Source organism: Varroa destructor, unplaced genomic scaffold (assembly GCF_002443255.2).
Source record: "Varroa destructor unplaced genomic scaffold, Vdes_3.0 BEIS01000001.1, whole genome shotgun sequence".
In the NCBI taxonomy this organism is placed as follows: domain Eukaryota; kingdom Metazoa; phylum Arthropoda; class Arachnida; order Mesostigmata; family Varroidae; genus Varroa; species Varroa destructor.
The window spans coordinates 34,307,194-34,324,572 of NW_019211454.1; the positions used below are offsets into that span (position 1 = coordinate 34,307,194).

At 40.5% G+C, this 17,379-nt stretch overlaps 2 protein-coding genes across 8 annotated transcripts in view; both read left to right on the top strand.

Moving 5' to 3' along the window:
• Rrp45 (exosome complex component Rrp45) overlaps positions 1-3,346 on the top strand; it is a 3,715-nt gene extending 369 nt beyond the window's left edge. The window contains exons 2-7 of one of the 6 annotated variants that reach the window (XM_022801858.2): positions 313-355; positions 840-1,009; positions 1,355-1,593; positions 2,084-2,203; positions 2,442-2,682; positions 2,894-3,346. In XM_022801858.2, the coding sequence (XP_022657593.1) occupies positions 351-355; positions 840-1,009; positions 1,355-1,593; positions 2,084-2,203; positions 2,442-2,682; positions 2,894-3,147 (1,029 nt within the window). In that variant the 5' untranslated portion in view covers positions 313-350 and the 3' untranslated portion in view covers positions 3,148-3,346. Of the gene's footprint in view, positions 1-29; positions 356-805; positions 1,010-1,354; positions 1,594-2,083; positions 2,204-2,441; positions 2,683-2,893 lie in introns of those variants that run through there. The other 5 variants (XM_022801852.2, XM_022801885.2, XM_022801875.2 and 2 more) reach the window with 5 other exon arrangements.
• Positions 3,347-3,485: 139 nt separating this feature from the next.
• The window catches only part of LOC111243050 (uncharacterized), a 76,070-nt gene continuing 62,176 nt past the window's right edge, over positions 3,486-17,379 (top strand). For both annotated transcript variants that reach the window (XM_022788071.2, XM_022788072.2), the window contains exons 1-2: positions 3,486-6,028; positions 15,732-15,955. In XM_022788071.2, the coding sequence (XP_022643806.2) occupies positions 15,869-15,955 (87 nt within the window). In that variant the 5' untranslated portion in view covers positions 3,486-6,028; positions 15,732-15,868. The remainder of the gene's footprint in view (positions 6,029-15,731; positions 15,956-17,379) is intronic.

Consider the following 17,379-nt stretch of genomic DNA (forward strand, 5'->3'; position numbering starts at 1 on the left):
TATATCGCGCCATATTCTAGGCTTTTTGTGTATCTTAATTTTTTTATATCAACTTTAAGGAGTATCAGACTTTTATTGTCAACTTGAAATGACCTCTTGCAAAGTAGCGTTGCCAAGGGCTTTACGATCAATTAAAGTTTTTTGCCATGTAACAGACTATTGAACTTCGGATTAGGTGTATTAAGGTTGTTTATAAACAAAATTGTTGTAAAGTACCAAGAAAACGAGACATGCAGTCACTACGCAATTATCGGATGTAGTGACATCACACAGTTTACTAGCAAATTCGCCTATTCGTTCTACTGCATTCAGTGTACATACACTCTTGTACATCAACGCAACAGGTGCAAATGAAGTAATTATATTTTTGAGAGTAAGACTTAACAACCTTATAAATATGTTTTAGCGTTTTCTCGCTAGCGAAAGTAAATATATAATTGGTAGCCATGCCTTTAGTATTATTATTATTAAAAGTCGTTGTTATTAAATGTATTCCCAATGTATCATCATAAAATCGTCAGTACTCTTTCTTTATTGGAGCGCTTGGTTCAAGCAGTAGTTTAGCTTGCAAAAATAATGCGTATTTAACAAGTGTTTTTAAAATTTGGAAACTCAAACATTCGTGCTTTCAAAATTCCTGTTTACATATTTATTTAGTAAGTCAAACGGAAGGGAAGGGTTGTATATGATCCTCATACAACTAGGTTTACCCGTAATGCTTTCAATTAATTCTGTTGTGGACGTAACGAAGCTCAGAATATGTTTAATTCACTTTATTTAGTAATATATCATTAACATGTAGTAGTGTTTCCTTCTGTTGTTTGCAATGTGATTCCTAGTATATTATCGAGGATGCTGGCACTTGATCCGCTGTCCGACATCGAACGGGCATTCATACGAAGAGTTGCCCTTGAGGGAAAGGTCCGTGTAGACGGGCGGTCTCGTCGTGAATCGAGAGAACTAAACGTCGAACTTCTCGATGACCCCGGGTCATGCATTGTTTCACTTGGTAACAATTTTGTGCTTCTCATATTTGTCTCTCATTCTGCTAATATCGAACGGTCGATGAGGAGAACTTTTAACAAAAGAAAGCCACAGTAAGAATATATTGCGAGCAGCTTTTATCTACGGGTGCTAAGAATCTGCTACCTTTGTATGTAGTTTTTACGCGTAAATGGAATCTTTGTGGAGACCCTAATAGTCTAGAATTCGAGTTATTCCATTCAAAAAATTGTTCGAATGCTATTTAACGGCAAAGTTATCATTGCACGGTATTTCTTTGATCATTAGTTGTGTCAGTTTGTTTGAATCCAACCTGTTTATACTAACTGACAAATTGATTTGGCTCTATTAGGTGAAACTAAGGTTCTAGCACAATGTTCAGCGCACCTCTGCGAGCCTAAACCGACGCGGCCAAATGAAGGTCGTCTTTCAATACATTTCGATGTTTCTCCAATGGCTGCTCCATTGCAAGACAATCGAACTGTTGAATACCGTGTTGATATAGGACGACTGCTAGATCGTGTTATTAGGGATTCAGAATGTGTTGATCTTGAAAACCTGTGTCTTGTGGCTGCTGAAAAAGCTTGGGAGGTGCGCATTCCTAGTAAAAAAAAATACGTTTTGTGTGCATTTAGCCATTGTAACATTACCGCATTATTGTCTGGCATAGTAAGCAAATACACGGTACAATATTCTCTTATACTTCTTTGATGCACAGATAATTCCGGTTGTAACACACACTCACAACATCTCATTGATAAAATTTGCTGTTTGATACTGATGCCGCTATTTAAAGAAATGTTATTATGTAAGTTTGACGTTTGATGTGAATGTTTGTAATCCCTTTCTTCCTGTATCATACGTCTTTCTATTTATTTATCTTGTTCATAGATGATATTAGTTTCGAAAATAGTGTCATAAACGCATATTCAAGCGCTCTTATTGCTTGGCCTATTGGATATTAAAATGTAGATCCTGGTTATTTTGAGCATTACAACACGTTTCAGACCGTTGCCAATAACCAGATAGCTTTGACGATAACAAACATGGGTTATAAAATAAGTTATTTCTCGCTGAACAGGTTCGAGTAGACGTAGTTCTTCTAAACCTTGGTGGAAATGTTGCTGAGTGTGCAAGCATAGCTACGGTTGCAGCCCTAGCACATTTTCGAAGACCGGATGTCACCATCGTTGGGAAAGAGGTCAGGAAAACTTTTAAGACAATTCCAACCTGTTTATGTTGGCATGCTCTATTATATGACGTGCTAAATTATACTGCGCATTAACTATGAGATTTTCAACAAGAAAAAGTGGCAATAATTTTTCGCCCCGAGATAAGGAGCTATCAACATGTCAAAACTGAAATTGTCGAGTGCAAGTTTGTCTCATATATATAAGTATATACACCAAGCCAATTGTTTTTTCCTTCGACGCTTGTAGGTTACGATTCATCCTGTGGCAGTACGTGAACCAGTCTCTCTGCACCTGTATCACTATCCATACTGTCTTAGCTTCGCTTTTTTCGAGCCGCACGAAACGCAACAAACGCTGGAGAACACAAGTGACAAAGCAGGGAAAGACGGCTCTCCCGGTTCTTCACACGAATCAGACAAGACCATCCCGCTACAAATTGCGACAGTTATCGTTGATCCATCGTTGGACGAAGAGGCTTGCTGTGACGGTACGTTAGTGTCATTGCAAAAATATACAAGTGTAACGTTTGTATGTAACGTTTAAAAGATACCCAGTATGAAGAATCCGATTGCTACAGTTTTAGAAAATCAAAGCAGTAAGCAGAAGCGAGTATTACTTTCTCAACATTCTAATAACTAGTGAAGTAATAGCAATCCGCTTTCTTCTCTGTTTTGTGTGCGGAAACTTAAAAATTTCAGGTGTTTTGACCGTAGGCGTAAACAGTCATGATGAGGTGTGTGCTCTGCAGCAGCGTGGTTGTCTTTTAACTTCTGCGCAAATTAAGCTTTGCATCAAGATTGCCTGTGCACGAGCTGCAGAAATCAGTAAAACCATCAAGAATACTCTTACGCCACCAGCAGACGAGAAAAATCGCAAAAACTTCAAATGTGCAGAAATCAATAGGGATAGCGTACACATGCGAGGACATGACGAAGAAGAACAAAGAGAATAGCTTTAAGAATTCGTGTACACTTAGTGGTATTTTATTCCTAGAACGGAACATGAATTACAGCAAAAGTTCACCTATATAGAATTAGTTGAGAGGCTTCATACGAAACGAAAACGAAAATAATGGTTTGCTATCAGTCGACCCCTTGATTAGACGCTGTGTAAACATGCAATAGAAAAAAATTATGTTTGATATATGACAATTGTGTGGATTGTTTTTATTACATAAGTCTGTTTTCGAAAGCTAGTCAATGTACTAACCATTTCTTTTCTAACTAATAAGTAACGCAACATAATTTCAATCGCAGATTAAAATTTGGCATTGAAAATAAGAACATAATTAGAACCTGCTTTTGAAGAGGGGAAACGGCCACTTTCTGTATCTTTTAATAGACTGAAGAAGCTAGTAAGGTAAGACCTTAAAGAAGAGCACCCATTTCAGAGGCAGACCTCGAAAAGTAGCAGACATATTTTTTTCAGATGTAATGCGGAATGGCACTAGATCATCAGTGACCAACAAACTACAGGCAAGAAACACATCGAATGATTTCCACGACCGTAGAAAAACTTGGCAAAACCCCTTAAATTTGGCAAAACGCCGGCGAAGATAAAAATAATAGGTTACGTCAAATTGCACGCCTAAGCAGAATTTGACGGCCGAACAGAACCATTTCACTAAGATGAACGCACCGGGTGGTTCGGCGCTTTCGCTCCTTGGAATCATCGTTTCACTCAATAACACAAGTTGGGGCAAGTAGACTGCCAACGAAAAAGAGCTCAGCCTGCTTGTTCATACATAATGTTCGTTTGACTGCGCGATTTATAGGTTCATTAGATTTAGATTCCACAAGTACTAAGATCCAAATCATATAAGTCAACTAGACATTGCGAAAGTTGAGAATAAATACTTGTCCAGACTTGCTGCCGAAAGCTCTAAATTAAAATTTATTTAGAAATCCAGGTATGCTTCAGAAAAGAGCCGATCTTTGAATACAACGCCATATTCCACTGCGTAGCACCATACCGCCTCGCCCTTAGCTATAAACAAACTTTTGTTGACGGTATCAAAACGAATGGAGATAATCTGGCCTCAACTACAGACACACGCCAATAAGGCGGAAGAGCGCTAAATCCGCTTGATCTTATTTTAACCTCGAATCCTTTAAGCTTCGTCAAGAATCTGTGAATGGCCTTGCGAGCTGGACAATTTTTAAGCGTTTGGATTCTGTGTGAAATGTTTTTCAGGTAGTAAAATTCCTGAGGGTCGACAAAATCTAAAGGCGCGAATCTTGAATTTGTGCTCCGATCGCTTTTACTTTATTGGCTGTTACACATCCGATCTGAACCGGATAACTAGTTGATTTAGTGCTAGGAGAGCACTCATATTTGAACACGTTCACTAGGCATAATAACCACTAAATTGCATTATCTAATATATAGATTTCTATCGAACACTTTGCTAAGATAAGCGATTTTATTCGAAGCGTGTAGTCTGCTCCGACTGTGAAATGTTTTTTTTAAATACATTTTTCTACCTTCAAGGTTCTTAATCTTGAGATAGTAATAACTTATACTTTAAAATGTATTGACATTTACGAGCCCGATAGTATTCTTGCTGAACAATAAAAATATAGCATTGCAGGTTCGGAAAGATAATCTTTACTGTTGCAAATTTTTCGCCAGTGTTGTGTGCGTACCAGGAAGCAAAATGTTGTTAATTTGCCTCAATATAGAATTTCTAAAGTCCGTTATAAGTCTCTTCACTTTTAACTCATCTAACTATTACCATGGCATTACGCGTGAAATCAACTAATTATATAACGAATAGAACGTATTGATATAGTATAATTACGAAGGTTTATGCTCCACAAAAAAATGTTTCATGAAATGCACCGAGAGAGGAAGAATCGAATCGGCACAGAATAAACTAATAGCTCTGATTAGCTGATAGCATGTAGCATCAGTTCATTGCTGTGAATTAAACCGTGTTTGATTTTATTTTAAAAGTGTTTGTCATCATTGTAAAATTATGTGGCCTCTAGCAAAAATACTGAAATTGTCAAACAACAATGATCGTGAGCTTTTTCGAAAGTCAAAATTTCTTGGCGGCGATGTGTGAACTAAATATGTACGGTTATATCCAATTATGTTTTTCCCAGATTGGACAAGCCTGTTTAGAAAAGGTCGTGATAGCATCAAGAATAAATGGCTTCCTAGAGCACCCAAGAGCTATCTATCTGTTCGCTTTTGCACGCTACGAAAGGCTTGTTTCTTGTAACGTGGAATTGTTTAAAAATACGAAAAACAATTTTTGCATTTGTAGTTACTGGCACACTTTGGATCCGCCACATTCCAATAATACAGTGGCCTTTGATTCCGGGATATGTAAAGTATTAATGAGTTTTAAAGCTTATAATCGTTCAAGAACGCAGATCTGAGATAGTATATTTATACTACCCAAACGGCTCGGGTGTTTTCCCAGGGAAACAACAAAATAACCCAAAAACAATTTAGTAATCGTGGCGAAATGTTGTTCGTAAAAAATGTTTCGTAGATATTTTTTTGTTAAAAAAAAATTCATTGTGCGTTTTATAGAAAAGGTTTAACAATTCGTGTGTACTCGCAAACACTGTTGAAGTAATTTTGGTCACATAAGGGTGAGCAGACGATTCTTACCTTCACACCTTAGCACAAACTAAGCGTTGTACTTTTCTCATTTTTTCAGTGGAGGTGATATTGGATCGTTTACAGTAAGCTAGTTGGGCAATTAGTGGTCTTTGTGATAGCACTGTGATAATGCATTTGCCTACTAAAACCGGCCGTGGATACGATTCGTTTCGTAATAAAAACCTGCCGTTTGAAGCAAGGCCTGACAGCGGTAGCACGTAAGACCCAAACGATTTGTTAGTTTAATTAAAGCTTCGTGAAATAGATCTATCGTAAATGACGATACGCATACCCACGTCATAGTACACAATTTATATGAGTGAACAGGGCTAGCCACACATGCCTAACCAAAGGAAAACGGCGCGCGGCCAAAGTTTGTTGTGCCGCATATACAAGTTAGCTCACCGTTCATAGATGCCTAAGCGAGAAAAAGAAGGAAAGAGACTTAATATTATATATATATATATATATATATATATACTTAAATACCGACTAGTGTTCTTACAATGTGTTTGCGCTGCTGTTATTTGTTTTTCACGCCTCCTCTTTTTTCTTTGCTTTCGCCTTAGCTACTTTTGTTGATGTTGTTATTGTTGTCATTATCGTCGTCTACGCCTTGATACACCTCTGATCTGCTCGCATCTGAAGCAGGATTTCAATTGCTGTACTTAACTACGTGTAGACTTTTGTCTCACTATCAAACTGACATTGACCTGCGACCTGTTTTATGATTTAAACTGAATACGGGGTACCTATCGTTGAACAAGGACAATAATAGCAACATGCAGTCCAAATCATAACGTTGGTCTTTTCATTGAATACTGATTAGAAAATGTTCTACATGTTGAATGAAGAGGAGAACAGTGCGAATAGAGGGCTCGATCAAACATTAATGTCTTGGCTTCGCTGGCACCATTACTCGCTTACACATCTAAACGTTTGATACTGTTAGCCACAGTGTATCTCATTGGTGAATCTGAACTGGCGGGAAGTCCTTCTGCTGTTTGTAATTGTCCTTTTTGTTGCTGTTAGTCCCTGACACCGAAGTGTGGCGAGCAGTATTTACTGAATGGCCGATGATAGCAGGTACACCCGCGTCAATCCCCGGGGAATTTCAAAATCGTGGGAATCTGCAACTCCTAACTAAGCTTCTAAGATCGATAGAGGTTGCCCAGAATCACCTAGCAAGTGCACCGTGGCCAAAGACAATTGAACAAGACCATAATAGTCGTATATCGCAAAAAGAGGAAAGAGAGCTAAGCGAAGAAATAGCTGGTGATATTCTGTGGATATACATAAATACATACACGAAAACATACACACACGCACATGCAGATCTTTACTTGCACTACAACACCTGGTTATTTTATGTAGATACTTCTTTGGCAATGTTTTGTCTTTATATTTTCTTCGTTTTGGCTCTTTCGACTTCAATGCGCACTAAAGCACTGGTTTTGTTGCACCAATTGTTTTTAACGGAACGTTTGCACGCTTTACTTGATCCTTCAATTGCTAAAACTTGCACGTTTTCGTTCGATGAGTATTCAAAGTTTTGAATGACCAATGTAAGTATATATTTTTCCATAACGTTTTTTTTGTAATAATAGGACAGATTTCATTAGCATAGATTAGTGTACTTTCAATATGTAATCATAGATGGTACTTTTCAAGGGGTCTAACTGGTTATGCACAAGGCATAAACCCCTGTTTCGCCGATTGAAGTTGAGCATTTTGCTGTAATGAGAAAAACATCTGTCTACTTACTTTATATATATATATAATGAAGCACGGTTATATTAGTCAGTACGTGGAGTAGATGTCGCATATGGTTTAACGGTACGACGAACAGCATTTTCACAAGTCGAGAATAGACTTGTTGTAATGTTTGTAGGAGGTAACGTATCGTAAATTTTCAAATTGCTACAATGGCATCGCTTGACACGATAGTCGTCACAACTCACGTGTTAACTAAAAGAAATCGAAAGTAGAGGAGGAGGAGGAGAAAGGCACAGACTCAGGTAGGCCTTGTCCCTGTAAGTAGTTTGCTGGTCTCTCTAATTCTCTACCAGTGAGTGTACAGTGCTCCCCTCTTCTATACAGGGTTCGACCTCAGCCCATAACTACACCGATGAGAATGCGCAAACAATACAAAATACACGCCTCGTTACTAGACCCATGCAGAACAGTGGTTCCTGCATCAGTTCTAGTTATTGTTGTCTACCCTTTTTGAAAATTACAGCAGCTCTCATAAAAATGCAACAATAACAACAGCCAGAGGAAAGTCAATACTTTGCTTTAATACCTACGGCAGTATCAATACTTTTTTTTGAACGTCCTTCGTTTTGTTCGCTGCTATCAGTTTCATGCGCCTTTTCTTTTTGCCGCGTAACAAACTATACATAGGGATTCCCCACTTATGCACTTGCCACTCTCGCCTTTTATAGAAGGCGGAAAGCAGAAAACATACTGTGCGCTAGGGTCAGCAGAATTGGTGTTCCGCTGTCGCTGCCGTATGCCACGAACTCTCCGTCTACTAACAGCAGATCTGGTAGGCGATATAACCCGATATAGATTTGCACACATACATGCATCAATGGCAAGTAAACAGTGGACAACGTACAATGCATCGCTTTTGTTATCTCTGACATGTTGTCTCCGATACCTGCTTTAGCACAAGTGCACACACCCTATGCACCAGCTACGAATAGTTCGTGCGCACGGCGAACGGGCAATGCTGCTGCAATGGCGAAATCGACAATAAATGACTGTGGCACGCGTTTCTTCCATCAGAGACACCCTGCCGCAAGTCGATGTCTCAGCATACAAAGGCGCATGTACACGGGAAGGCGAGCGTTTCCTTCGGGGGAAGAGGCTGTCGATTGCGCCGACTCCTAGCTGCTGCTGTTGTCGAAAAGCGAGTTCAAAAGAGAGAAGGAGATGATTCTGTTGCCAGGATCAGTAAGGGCTGATGTCACAGTATCACCGCGATGGTGTGCCTGTGACGGAGGCACCTGACTATAGCGGCGCACGCCCAAGGCTCACAGTGGCCAGTGCCTTTTGCACTGGCTACGCGCTAGTTGCTGTTTTATGGCATAAGGAGCACCACCATCAACGGCGCGTGACACATCGCGACATACACAGACATCGAAATAAATGAGAAGCTCTGTGGTACAGTCCACGATGCAGTGTGCACATTTGCACAGAACTTAGATCTATACACATAAAGAGATCGCCGCCTAGTGTAGTTGGTTCAGGGAAGCAAGTCAAACTGTGTGCGCATAAGAAGAAGCCAGGGCGGCACGAGCCCAGGAGTCATCTACAAGATCATCAAGAAACGCCTATCGAGCGAACGAACAAACGAACGAGCGAACAAACGAATGAACGTGTAATAAGGAGCCAGCGATCACCGTGGGAACGGACACTTTCCCAAGAAACACAGAGACGGTTGCCGACTCCGAGGTGCTGGCCAGTTTGCCAGCAGCAGTGTCATGGAGTACTTCCTACTTGACATAAATGAGCGGTGACAGTTTTCTTCACTCCACATCAAGAAAAGGATCGCTCTCCGCATTCCCCGTTCTAAGGCTGCCTTTGCGCCTTTATTTCACCGACTGTTTCACTTGTTTGCCAGGGCTGCATCACGCCGATTCTCGAGTGGCGAGCCACCTGCTAATAATTTTCTTTGAAACTATGTTCGCGTGCATAGCACCGCCAGATCGATGGCACTAAAGATCCCCCGGATATGAAGCCGAAGGCCCTATGCCTGCGTTAGTCACGTGACGGCAGACGCGGCTTTGAAATAGGCAGCATCGCCGCCACGCGTTGTAGAAGACGCCGAAGATTTTCCTGCGTCGGGGGATATGTACTTCTATGCGTTTACAAACAGATACGATCGTTCTTAAAGAGAACCGAGATCCCTTAAAAAAAAGTTACAAGAATCCAATAACGTAAACGACAGGGAGAATATTTTAGTTGGGACAAAAAAATAATTGACTCATTGCTTCTGTTAATAGGAACAAGGAAATGGTCCGGGAAATATAACTTAGAATCATATTATACGAGGCGTTTAAATGACCTGGCAGGACACTACAGAAAGACTTTTGCTGCTAAAGCAAAGCAAACTGATTGTCTCTACTCCACTATTGGTAAAAACAGGCCTCTCGCGTCACAGTCAAGTTAGGGCCCCGTAAACTGTAACACATTTATTTTAACATCATCCATGAAAATATTAATAATATCTGCACCACTAATTACTTGAACTTAACGATTCCTGAAACTGCCACAAAGACCTTAGTGCATAGATGATAATGTGGTAAGAGGTTTTGTTCACACATGAGTGTGCTCTCAACTTCACATAGTTCTAAGTGCTTACTAGAGCATGCAGTATTGAATCCGTTACGGCATGTGCCCTCTTTGGAGTTACCGAAGCGCAAAATGACCACCCGACCGATCGACTTAGCTTAGTCGCGACTGGTTCCTACTTTGACACTACTCATAACGGTTTAGATGTTTCCTTATCTTTAATCAAGGTAAGGGCCAGGTAAACTAAAATCTTAATCAGAATAGGGCCTGTATTTCGGAAGAATGCTGTTATTACACCAACAAGGTAGAATTCGAATTGACTAAAGGCAACGTGAGTGATTATCTTATTTGGCTTTTGCATGGCCTACCTGCTTTTCACAACGAATGTCAGATATATTCATATACTTCGTCCTTTCTTTTTCCGATTCCGTCAAAAATGTGTCTAGAATTAGTAAGACAACTTTTTACTACAATGGCGGGAGATTAAGAAAAAATGGTCGATGTTTTCCGTCTTGATGAAATCCATTTTCACAGGCCAGTTCAGTAACCCACAGCATAACCAACCTTTCTTGTGTTGTTGTTTATAATTGGCCCAATGATTCTTAGTTAAAACTTTTACGCGAATGATGATTGATGTCCAAAATGATGATAATTGTTACTTTAAAAACCGTGCCATTATGCGTCCTTAGACGCTTCCTGATTCATTCATCAGTCTGTGGCACCTTATGACGTTGCGCGTCGCTGCCATCGGCGTTACTTTTTTGAGATACGATTTCTTCACCAGTAACCCTATTCCCGTTAAGCCCTCAACATATGCCGTCTTCAAACATTAGGCCTACGGTGTGGTGACTGCGCTGTTGGCAGTTCCTATCGGCATGTCGATCTCATTCGAACTTCTTTAGCGGATGGTGCCACTTTGCATGCTTCCTATAAGGGAGTCTGTGTTTCCCATCATTCCCTAGGGAGTCGGCAGGGAAATGAGCCAGGGATAGCAGGAGGGACGACGACCTCTACATTGGGTCACTGTTGGGTGAAACTAGCATGGCACTAGTGAAATGTAAGCGGCAAAGTTACTACCTAGAAGAAAGCAACAAGGATAGAGCCGACGAACGACGCCGCCGATGCGCGCTGCAGTTTGAAGCGCGTCTGCTTTGTACAAAACCAGATTCATGAGAGTCGAATAGAGCAATCGAGAGCAAAAAAAGATCAGATAGGGAACGAGATCAGCTGATAGAATTGAGATAAAGTCACATACCTGCTTTGAGTAGGAAGAGAAAAACGCAGAACGATAGTGAGTAGCGGGAAAGAGAGATAACGAGAAAGAAAAAAACAACTTTGGGACAGATTGCTGAAGACGGTGCTCTCAAGTGAGTAAACACTGAAGGAATGGACGAGGGGACAGGGGCGTGGGGTTGCTAGGAGTGGCAAATGAGAAACGTGCGGAATGGCGGCAAGAAATAAGCCTGCAATATAGTAAGGATAGACACATAAGGGCTATTTGAAGTCACGCTAAACCTTGGCGCAGAGAAAGAATATGCAAGCCTAATGAAAGCTTGAAAAAAAAGTCGTTAAAAATGGCCTAAGTCTACGAATTACGCAAAAATAGATTAATGGTAGTGCTAAAGGCGGTTGGGATAAAGTCTTATATGACTACTGGCGACCCTGGACAAAGACAAACTAGAGGGTGTAGTTAGAAGTTCAAGAATGTGCTATAGCCACGGCAAGCAAGATATTAGACATGAATCTCGTTAGTCATAAATAACTGGATGATAATAAGTGAGGCCTTTTTAATAATTACAAAGAAAAGTAAAGGTATTGAGTCAGCTAATAAAATTTGAATGTACTCAAACAACACGGGGTGTTAACCATTATGAGTTCAACTATTATCAACAGTCGGCCTTTTGGATGGTGATCATGGGGTACAGCGCATTGTGTCTAAGTTCTTAGGTGTCAGGATTAAACAAACATTTTATTGTGACGTAAAAAAACGAGGAGCATAGATCTAAGCAGAAAATACTCTAATAAATCTGAAACTTTTGAGCTTACAGAATATGAGATTCTTAAGTAAATCTTTATAAAATAATAAGCTTCTATTATATCTTTGAACCACAAAATTTGCTGTGTAGGGTGCCACCAGCCGTTGGCAATGAGGTTAATCAAAACTGTTCATTTTTGTAAATTCAATGATTGAATTATCTATTTGATTTGTCTGCAATTTTCAATAAACTAAGCTTGCTCTAGATAAACGTTTAAAGCAAATAGCCAATAAATACACATTTGTTAATATAAATAAGGTGCTTAATTGGACACGGAATTCAGCGTCTGTGAAAAATAAGAACCTTGGGCACACACACAGAATCACAATTCAATTTATAAAGCTAAGGGTAGGCCGAGGAAGGGGGCATTGTGTGTTTTTTACCATGTTTGCTTCGCTCGCTCGCTCGCCAGGCTAGATCCCACTTAGCGGGAAGAGGCGTCTCTCGCCCATGATGAGCCAGTGATTTATGACCTATCGCTTCGATGTGGATAAAAAAGCGCAATTCAATGTATGGCTTCATATATTCATTTGCTCTAACGATTCCGTGAAGTACGAAGATATTACAAGTCCGATTGAAGCTCTACATGTTATTTTGCTCACTGCGCAAGTTCTTAGTCGCAGGTAGATTAAACTATGACATTGTCAATTCATCTATATGATTACGCCTTTGACGTTATAATATCGATGCAACTTTTCACATAAACTACAATTGAAACTATGTCGAGGTCGGACCAGTTCAACCGTTTTAGCAAAAAGTGCTCTATTAGTCTTCTAATCACAAGCATCAAAAGTTGCTTGCCTAGCTCAAAGTCTTCCACCGCTAAATACAGGCGCACACACAAAGTCAGGCCTAATTGCATCAGCATGACGCCGGTTGTGTACGTAAATCAAGTACCAGTGTACCATAATTGTTTTGTGGTCAACGCAACCCAGTCTGATATTTATTCAATTGATTTTTTAAAATATGTTTATCTCTACTTGAAATTAAAAAAAGCCCACAGAAGAAAAAAGGAAACGATGTCAATTTTAACGGCATTTAAATCGACGCAGGAGCTCTTTCCTCACCTAAAGAACAAACGAAGCAGCGTTATTCGACCCACCGCCGTGGCAGATTAGTATTTCTAAGCGATTCGAATAATATGGCTGATCATAGCAAGAGCTTCTGTGGTTGCTTCTGGATGCCAACATAGCTCACAGTCGCACCTCGAGAACCCGAATCGACCCCATCACCGCAGTCGTCGCTCAAATTCTCTTTTCAAATTTTCACACCCCGTCCATTTCCGTATTAACAACCCTATTTTTAGGAGAGTGGCTTGCTTGCCGTGCCCATTGAAGCATTGGCGCAACTAGTTTTTGATCAGTGGATCAAAAAGTATAAAAACTGCTTTTAAAAAATTAAAATTTAACGTTTTCTTACGAAAAGGACAGTTTCGATTTCTATCTGCGGCTCTATGTTGACGCCACCATAGAACTGCTCACAGATGTCAGAGCCTGAATAATTGTTGATTCATGGAAAACCTAAAGATCTCTGATCCGGTTTAATTGTGGCCATTAGCGCAATAGTACCATTGTAGGAGATCAAAAAATCTTAACGAAGAAACAGAATATGTACATTGACGTTAAGTTCAGTTGAAAGAGGCATCCAGCATATTGACTATAATGACAAACTTCAATTCTTCTATCCAAAAAACAGTCAGATAGGGGTAAGTTATAACAATACGTTCAGGTGACGCTCGGTCCGTCAGGCTCGTGACTTTCAGAATTATATTTCTACTATTAATTCAAGTGATTTTTTCCACCTTGTTACAATGTTGTATTCCGTTTTTAAAGCTATCTAGGATTTCTTTGGTCAGAATAAACAACAGTGACAAATCAAAGTAAATGATCGACCACGCCTAATACAAAGAATACCTTACAGTATGCTCAACTCAAGCTTGATGATATCTGAGCTATTGTGGTACATATGGAGGTTCTACGGCTACGAGGCACTGAGTGCGCCCTCTTCACGGTTTCTGTAGCGGTGATGAAAAACACCTCAAAAGTCGAAAGTTGTGACTCGCTTCAGGTTGATGGCCGGTCAAAAAAACGAATAGTTTAAACTTATGATGGTTACTCAAACGTTTTTTTTATAAAAAAAAAATATTAATCTAAGACTTCATTTAGGCCTCGTGTAATTCAGGAGTCAGTAGTTATCACTCTACTAAATCATCTTGCATGAAGCATTACCCGTATTTTAAAATGGAAGTATTTAGCAACGGCGCGACATTTTTCTGCAGTACGGATCCACTTGTACTATTTGATTTATGAGATCGTTCACTTGAATATTATTCTTGAGTTTTTAGCAACGGATTGTATTGAACCATGTAAAATCAGAAAATCTGAGTGGTTTATGAATTCGAGTTTCTTTCTTTTTTTTTTCTTTCTCTTTTTTTCATGAATACTTTTTGTGGAAGAGCCCCTGAAAAAGGCGAGATCGAAGGGTTGAAAGCTGTGATGAAAGTACATCTCAAAGTGCACGACTGTTAACAGTTAGGTTAAGTTTATGTGGAAACGCTGTACCTCTTCACCTAGGCCGAATCAATTAGGCAAACAAATGGGTGCTACAGGATTTGAATGAGAATCAAGAATAAGGACGTAGAGACGTTAGCTTTTCTTTGCTGTAGTGTGACATCAGTGACCCAATTTTGCACCGAATCGTGACTTGTGATGAGTTATTATCCCTGATAATTGCAGGGGGTCACACCAGGATTAAAAGGATGCAACTGGACCGGCGGAACGTTGTCCGAAAGCAAATGTACAACTACAAAAACTTGTACTATCTGTTTGGTAGTGTAGGTGTTATTATCAGAGCTTTTTGAGTCTTTATCGTCGATTATGACTGACTTGTATTGTCAACAATCGGAAAAGATGAGAAAATACTACTCAGTAAGCAAAAATGAGCCATCTCTGCACAACAACATGAAGTCACACCGCAAGAATTACGATGGTTAGGATGCAGGGGTTACAGTGGGAGACCGTCAGTCATCCGCCATATATTGCTCCAAAGTTTACCATTTGTTTAAATCTTTCTATAAAAAATTATCCGATGTCAGCATGATGTTGTTGAAGTTGCTGTTTAAAACCTAGTAGATTTTCGTACCTAGTAGATTTCTACAGTAATGGCATACATAAGCTACTAATATTAGCGCATACTTTGATCTAACATAGATAACTAAATCTGCAAAAAAAAAAGTTCGAAATTGTCTTCGTTATGTCATGCTTTAACATCGGTACGTCATATAGCTAATAAGCCTACTAGCTGACTAGTTAGGCAATTATTGTAAAATCACGCATGAAACGAGCTAACTCGTACAAGAGGAGACTTGCATATCTACCTATTTCAGCCTCAAGTCACTCACTACGATATACCAGCGTATCTTGCTTCCTGTATCCCTAAACAAACCTCAATGAACACTTCGTTTAGAAGAAACACAGACTTTATATAATAAAGTGTCGGTGCCTGTTTGAAGGCGCTGTTCAGGCCCACCACATGATCTCTTTCCCCCTTCCGACTCAGCTAATTTCACTCTCTTCGCCATTTGCAGAAGCCGCACGAAGTGTTCAGCATATGAGGGATGCGCCTAGGTGTTCCTGACGTAGCAGCCTAGGTGTTGTGCGTTCACTGCGCGAGGAGAACCCAAGCAGTGGCTGGCGCGCTATTGTTAAACCGGTCATTTGTCACATGGAGAGGTTGGCCGTCTCCTACCGCTGCTGTGGCTATCAGCTACTGAGTGATCCGTCGCCACCACTTCACTTCATCCAGTTCACGGTAAGCCTTCACTAGCGCAACGCCCGCTGCGCTATCAGCAACGTACCATTGAGACCAGCCTACGACGGCCCTGGTTTAATGATCAGACTACATCTAAACACGCACACACACAGATGGAGACATACATACACATGCAGTACGATCACTCCCATACACTCTCTAACAAACCTCTCGAAGTGATCAAACCAGACTCAAAAATGCATTTGTGCCCACCCCCGGTTTTTCGCGTCTACAAGCAAACTTGTCACTTTTTAATCGAACAGGAAGGAAATAACCTTAATTTAAATGCAGTTCACAGTTTCGGACATACCTCAGTGAATTAAGGTATCTCGACCGCCCACCAGTTAGTTCGCGCGCGCTGGTTGTGTCCTGCCTCTTCCGAATCAATTTTTTAAATGAGCATCAAACAATTACTTCTCGTTGCCTAGGTGAGATGACTTAGTGCGCAAGGACTCAGCAGCGCAGGCTGCTCAAGGTGCATGGAACGGTCTCGCTCACACAGTCACTCTGTGATTGTGTAGTCGGTTCGATTTTTAAACCGAAGTACGCTACAACCACTAAAGTCTTTTCCGTTCCGGGCCTACCTAGTCATTGTCGGCTAGGACACACGAAGTGTTCAGGGAGTTCATTCGGGCCTACATAGCCTTGGCATCCCAGCGAGTCGAAATGTCCTTGGTGAGCAAAGACCTGCATGTTGCGGGGGCGTCGTTCAGCTGCTATAAATGACCATTCGAATAGGATTTTTTCGTCATCTCTCAAGCAGTTCAGTTAAGCTAACCGTACCCAAAGATAAATGCAACGTAAGCAGCATGCGGCCGTAACGAGTTCTATTGTTGAAGTGCGAACCTTTCTAACTTTAGGACCATATTCTATCCACATAGCAGTGAAAAAGACCACTGAGAACGATTCGTTTGCATTGTGTGATAGCATTGAATTCTCTAGCTGGTGTCTGCTTACCTATTTTAGATCTGTAACCGCTGAATGCGTGGTTAGAACCCACCCGTCGTGTTAAATGGCTGATCGTTTTGGTTAGCAGAAGACCTGCTTACCCCCCACCCGCCCCCTTTCCCCCCAAGGTCACTTCACGTTAGCGACCAGCTTCGTCAGGACATAAACTCTCCGCTCCTGTTCATATATACAGGGTAGCCCAGGTAGATGATGTTATCATAAATGTTCTTCAAATCTATCCGTTATGTTCGAATCAGTTGGCACAAAGAGGGGTTTGGAATCCGTTGCCTCTACTCCGATTTCAGTTGGCTAGCGCGAACTAAGCACTATAAAGTTTCAGCTTAGAAACGTTATTTATGCATGACTTTAAAAGGATCAGCATTTTTAGAGTAAATTATTATACTAATGTTCTTAATCCAAACATTTTCTAGCTATGAACTGCTTCTTATACCTTGGGGCTGTCAGTTCTGAACGGC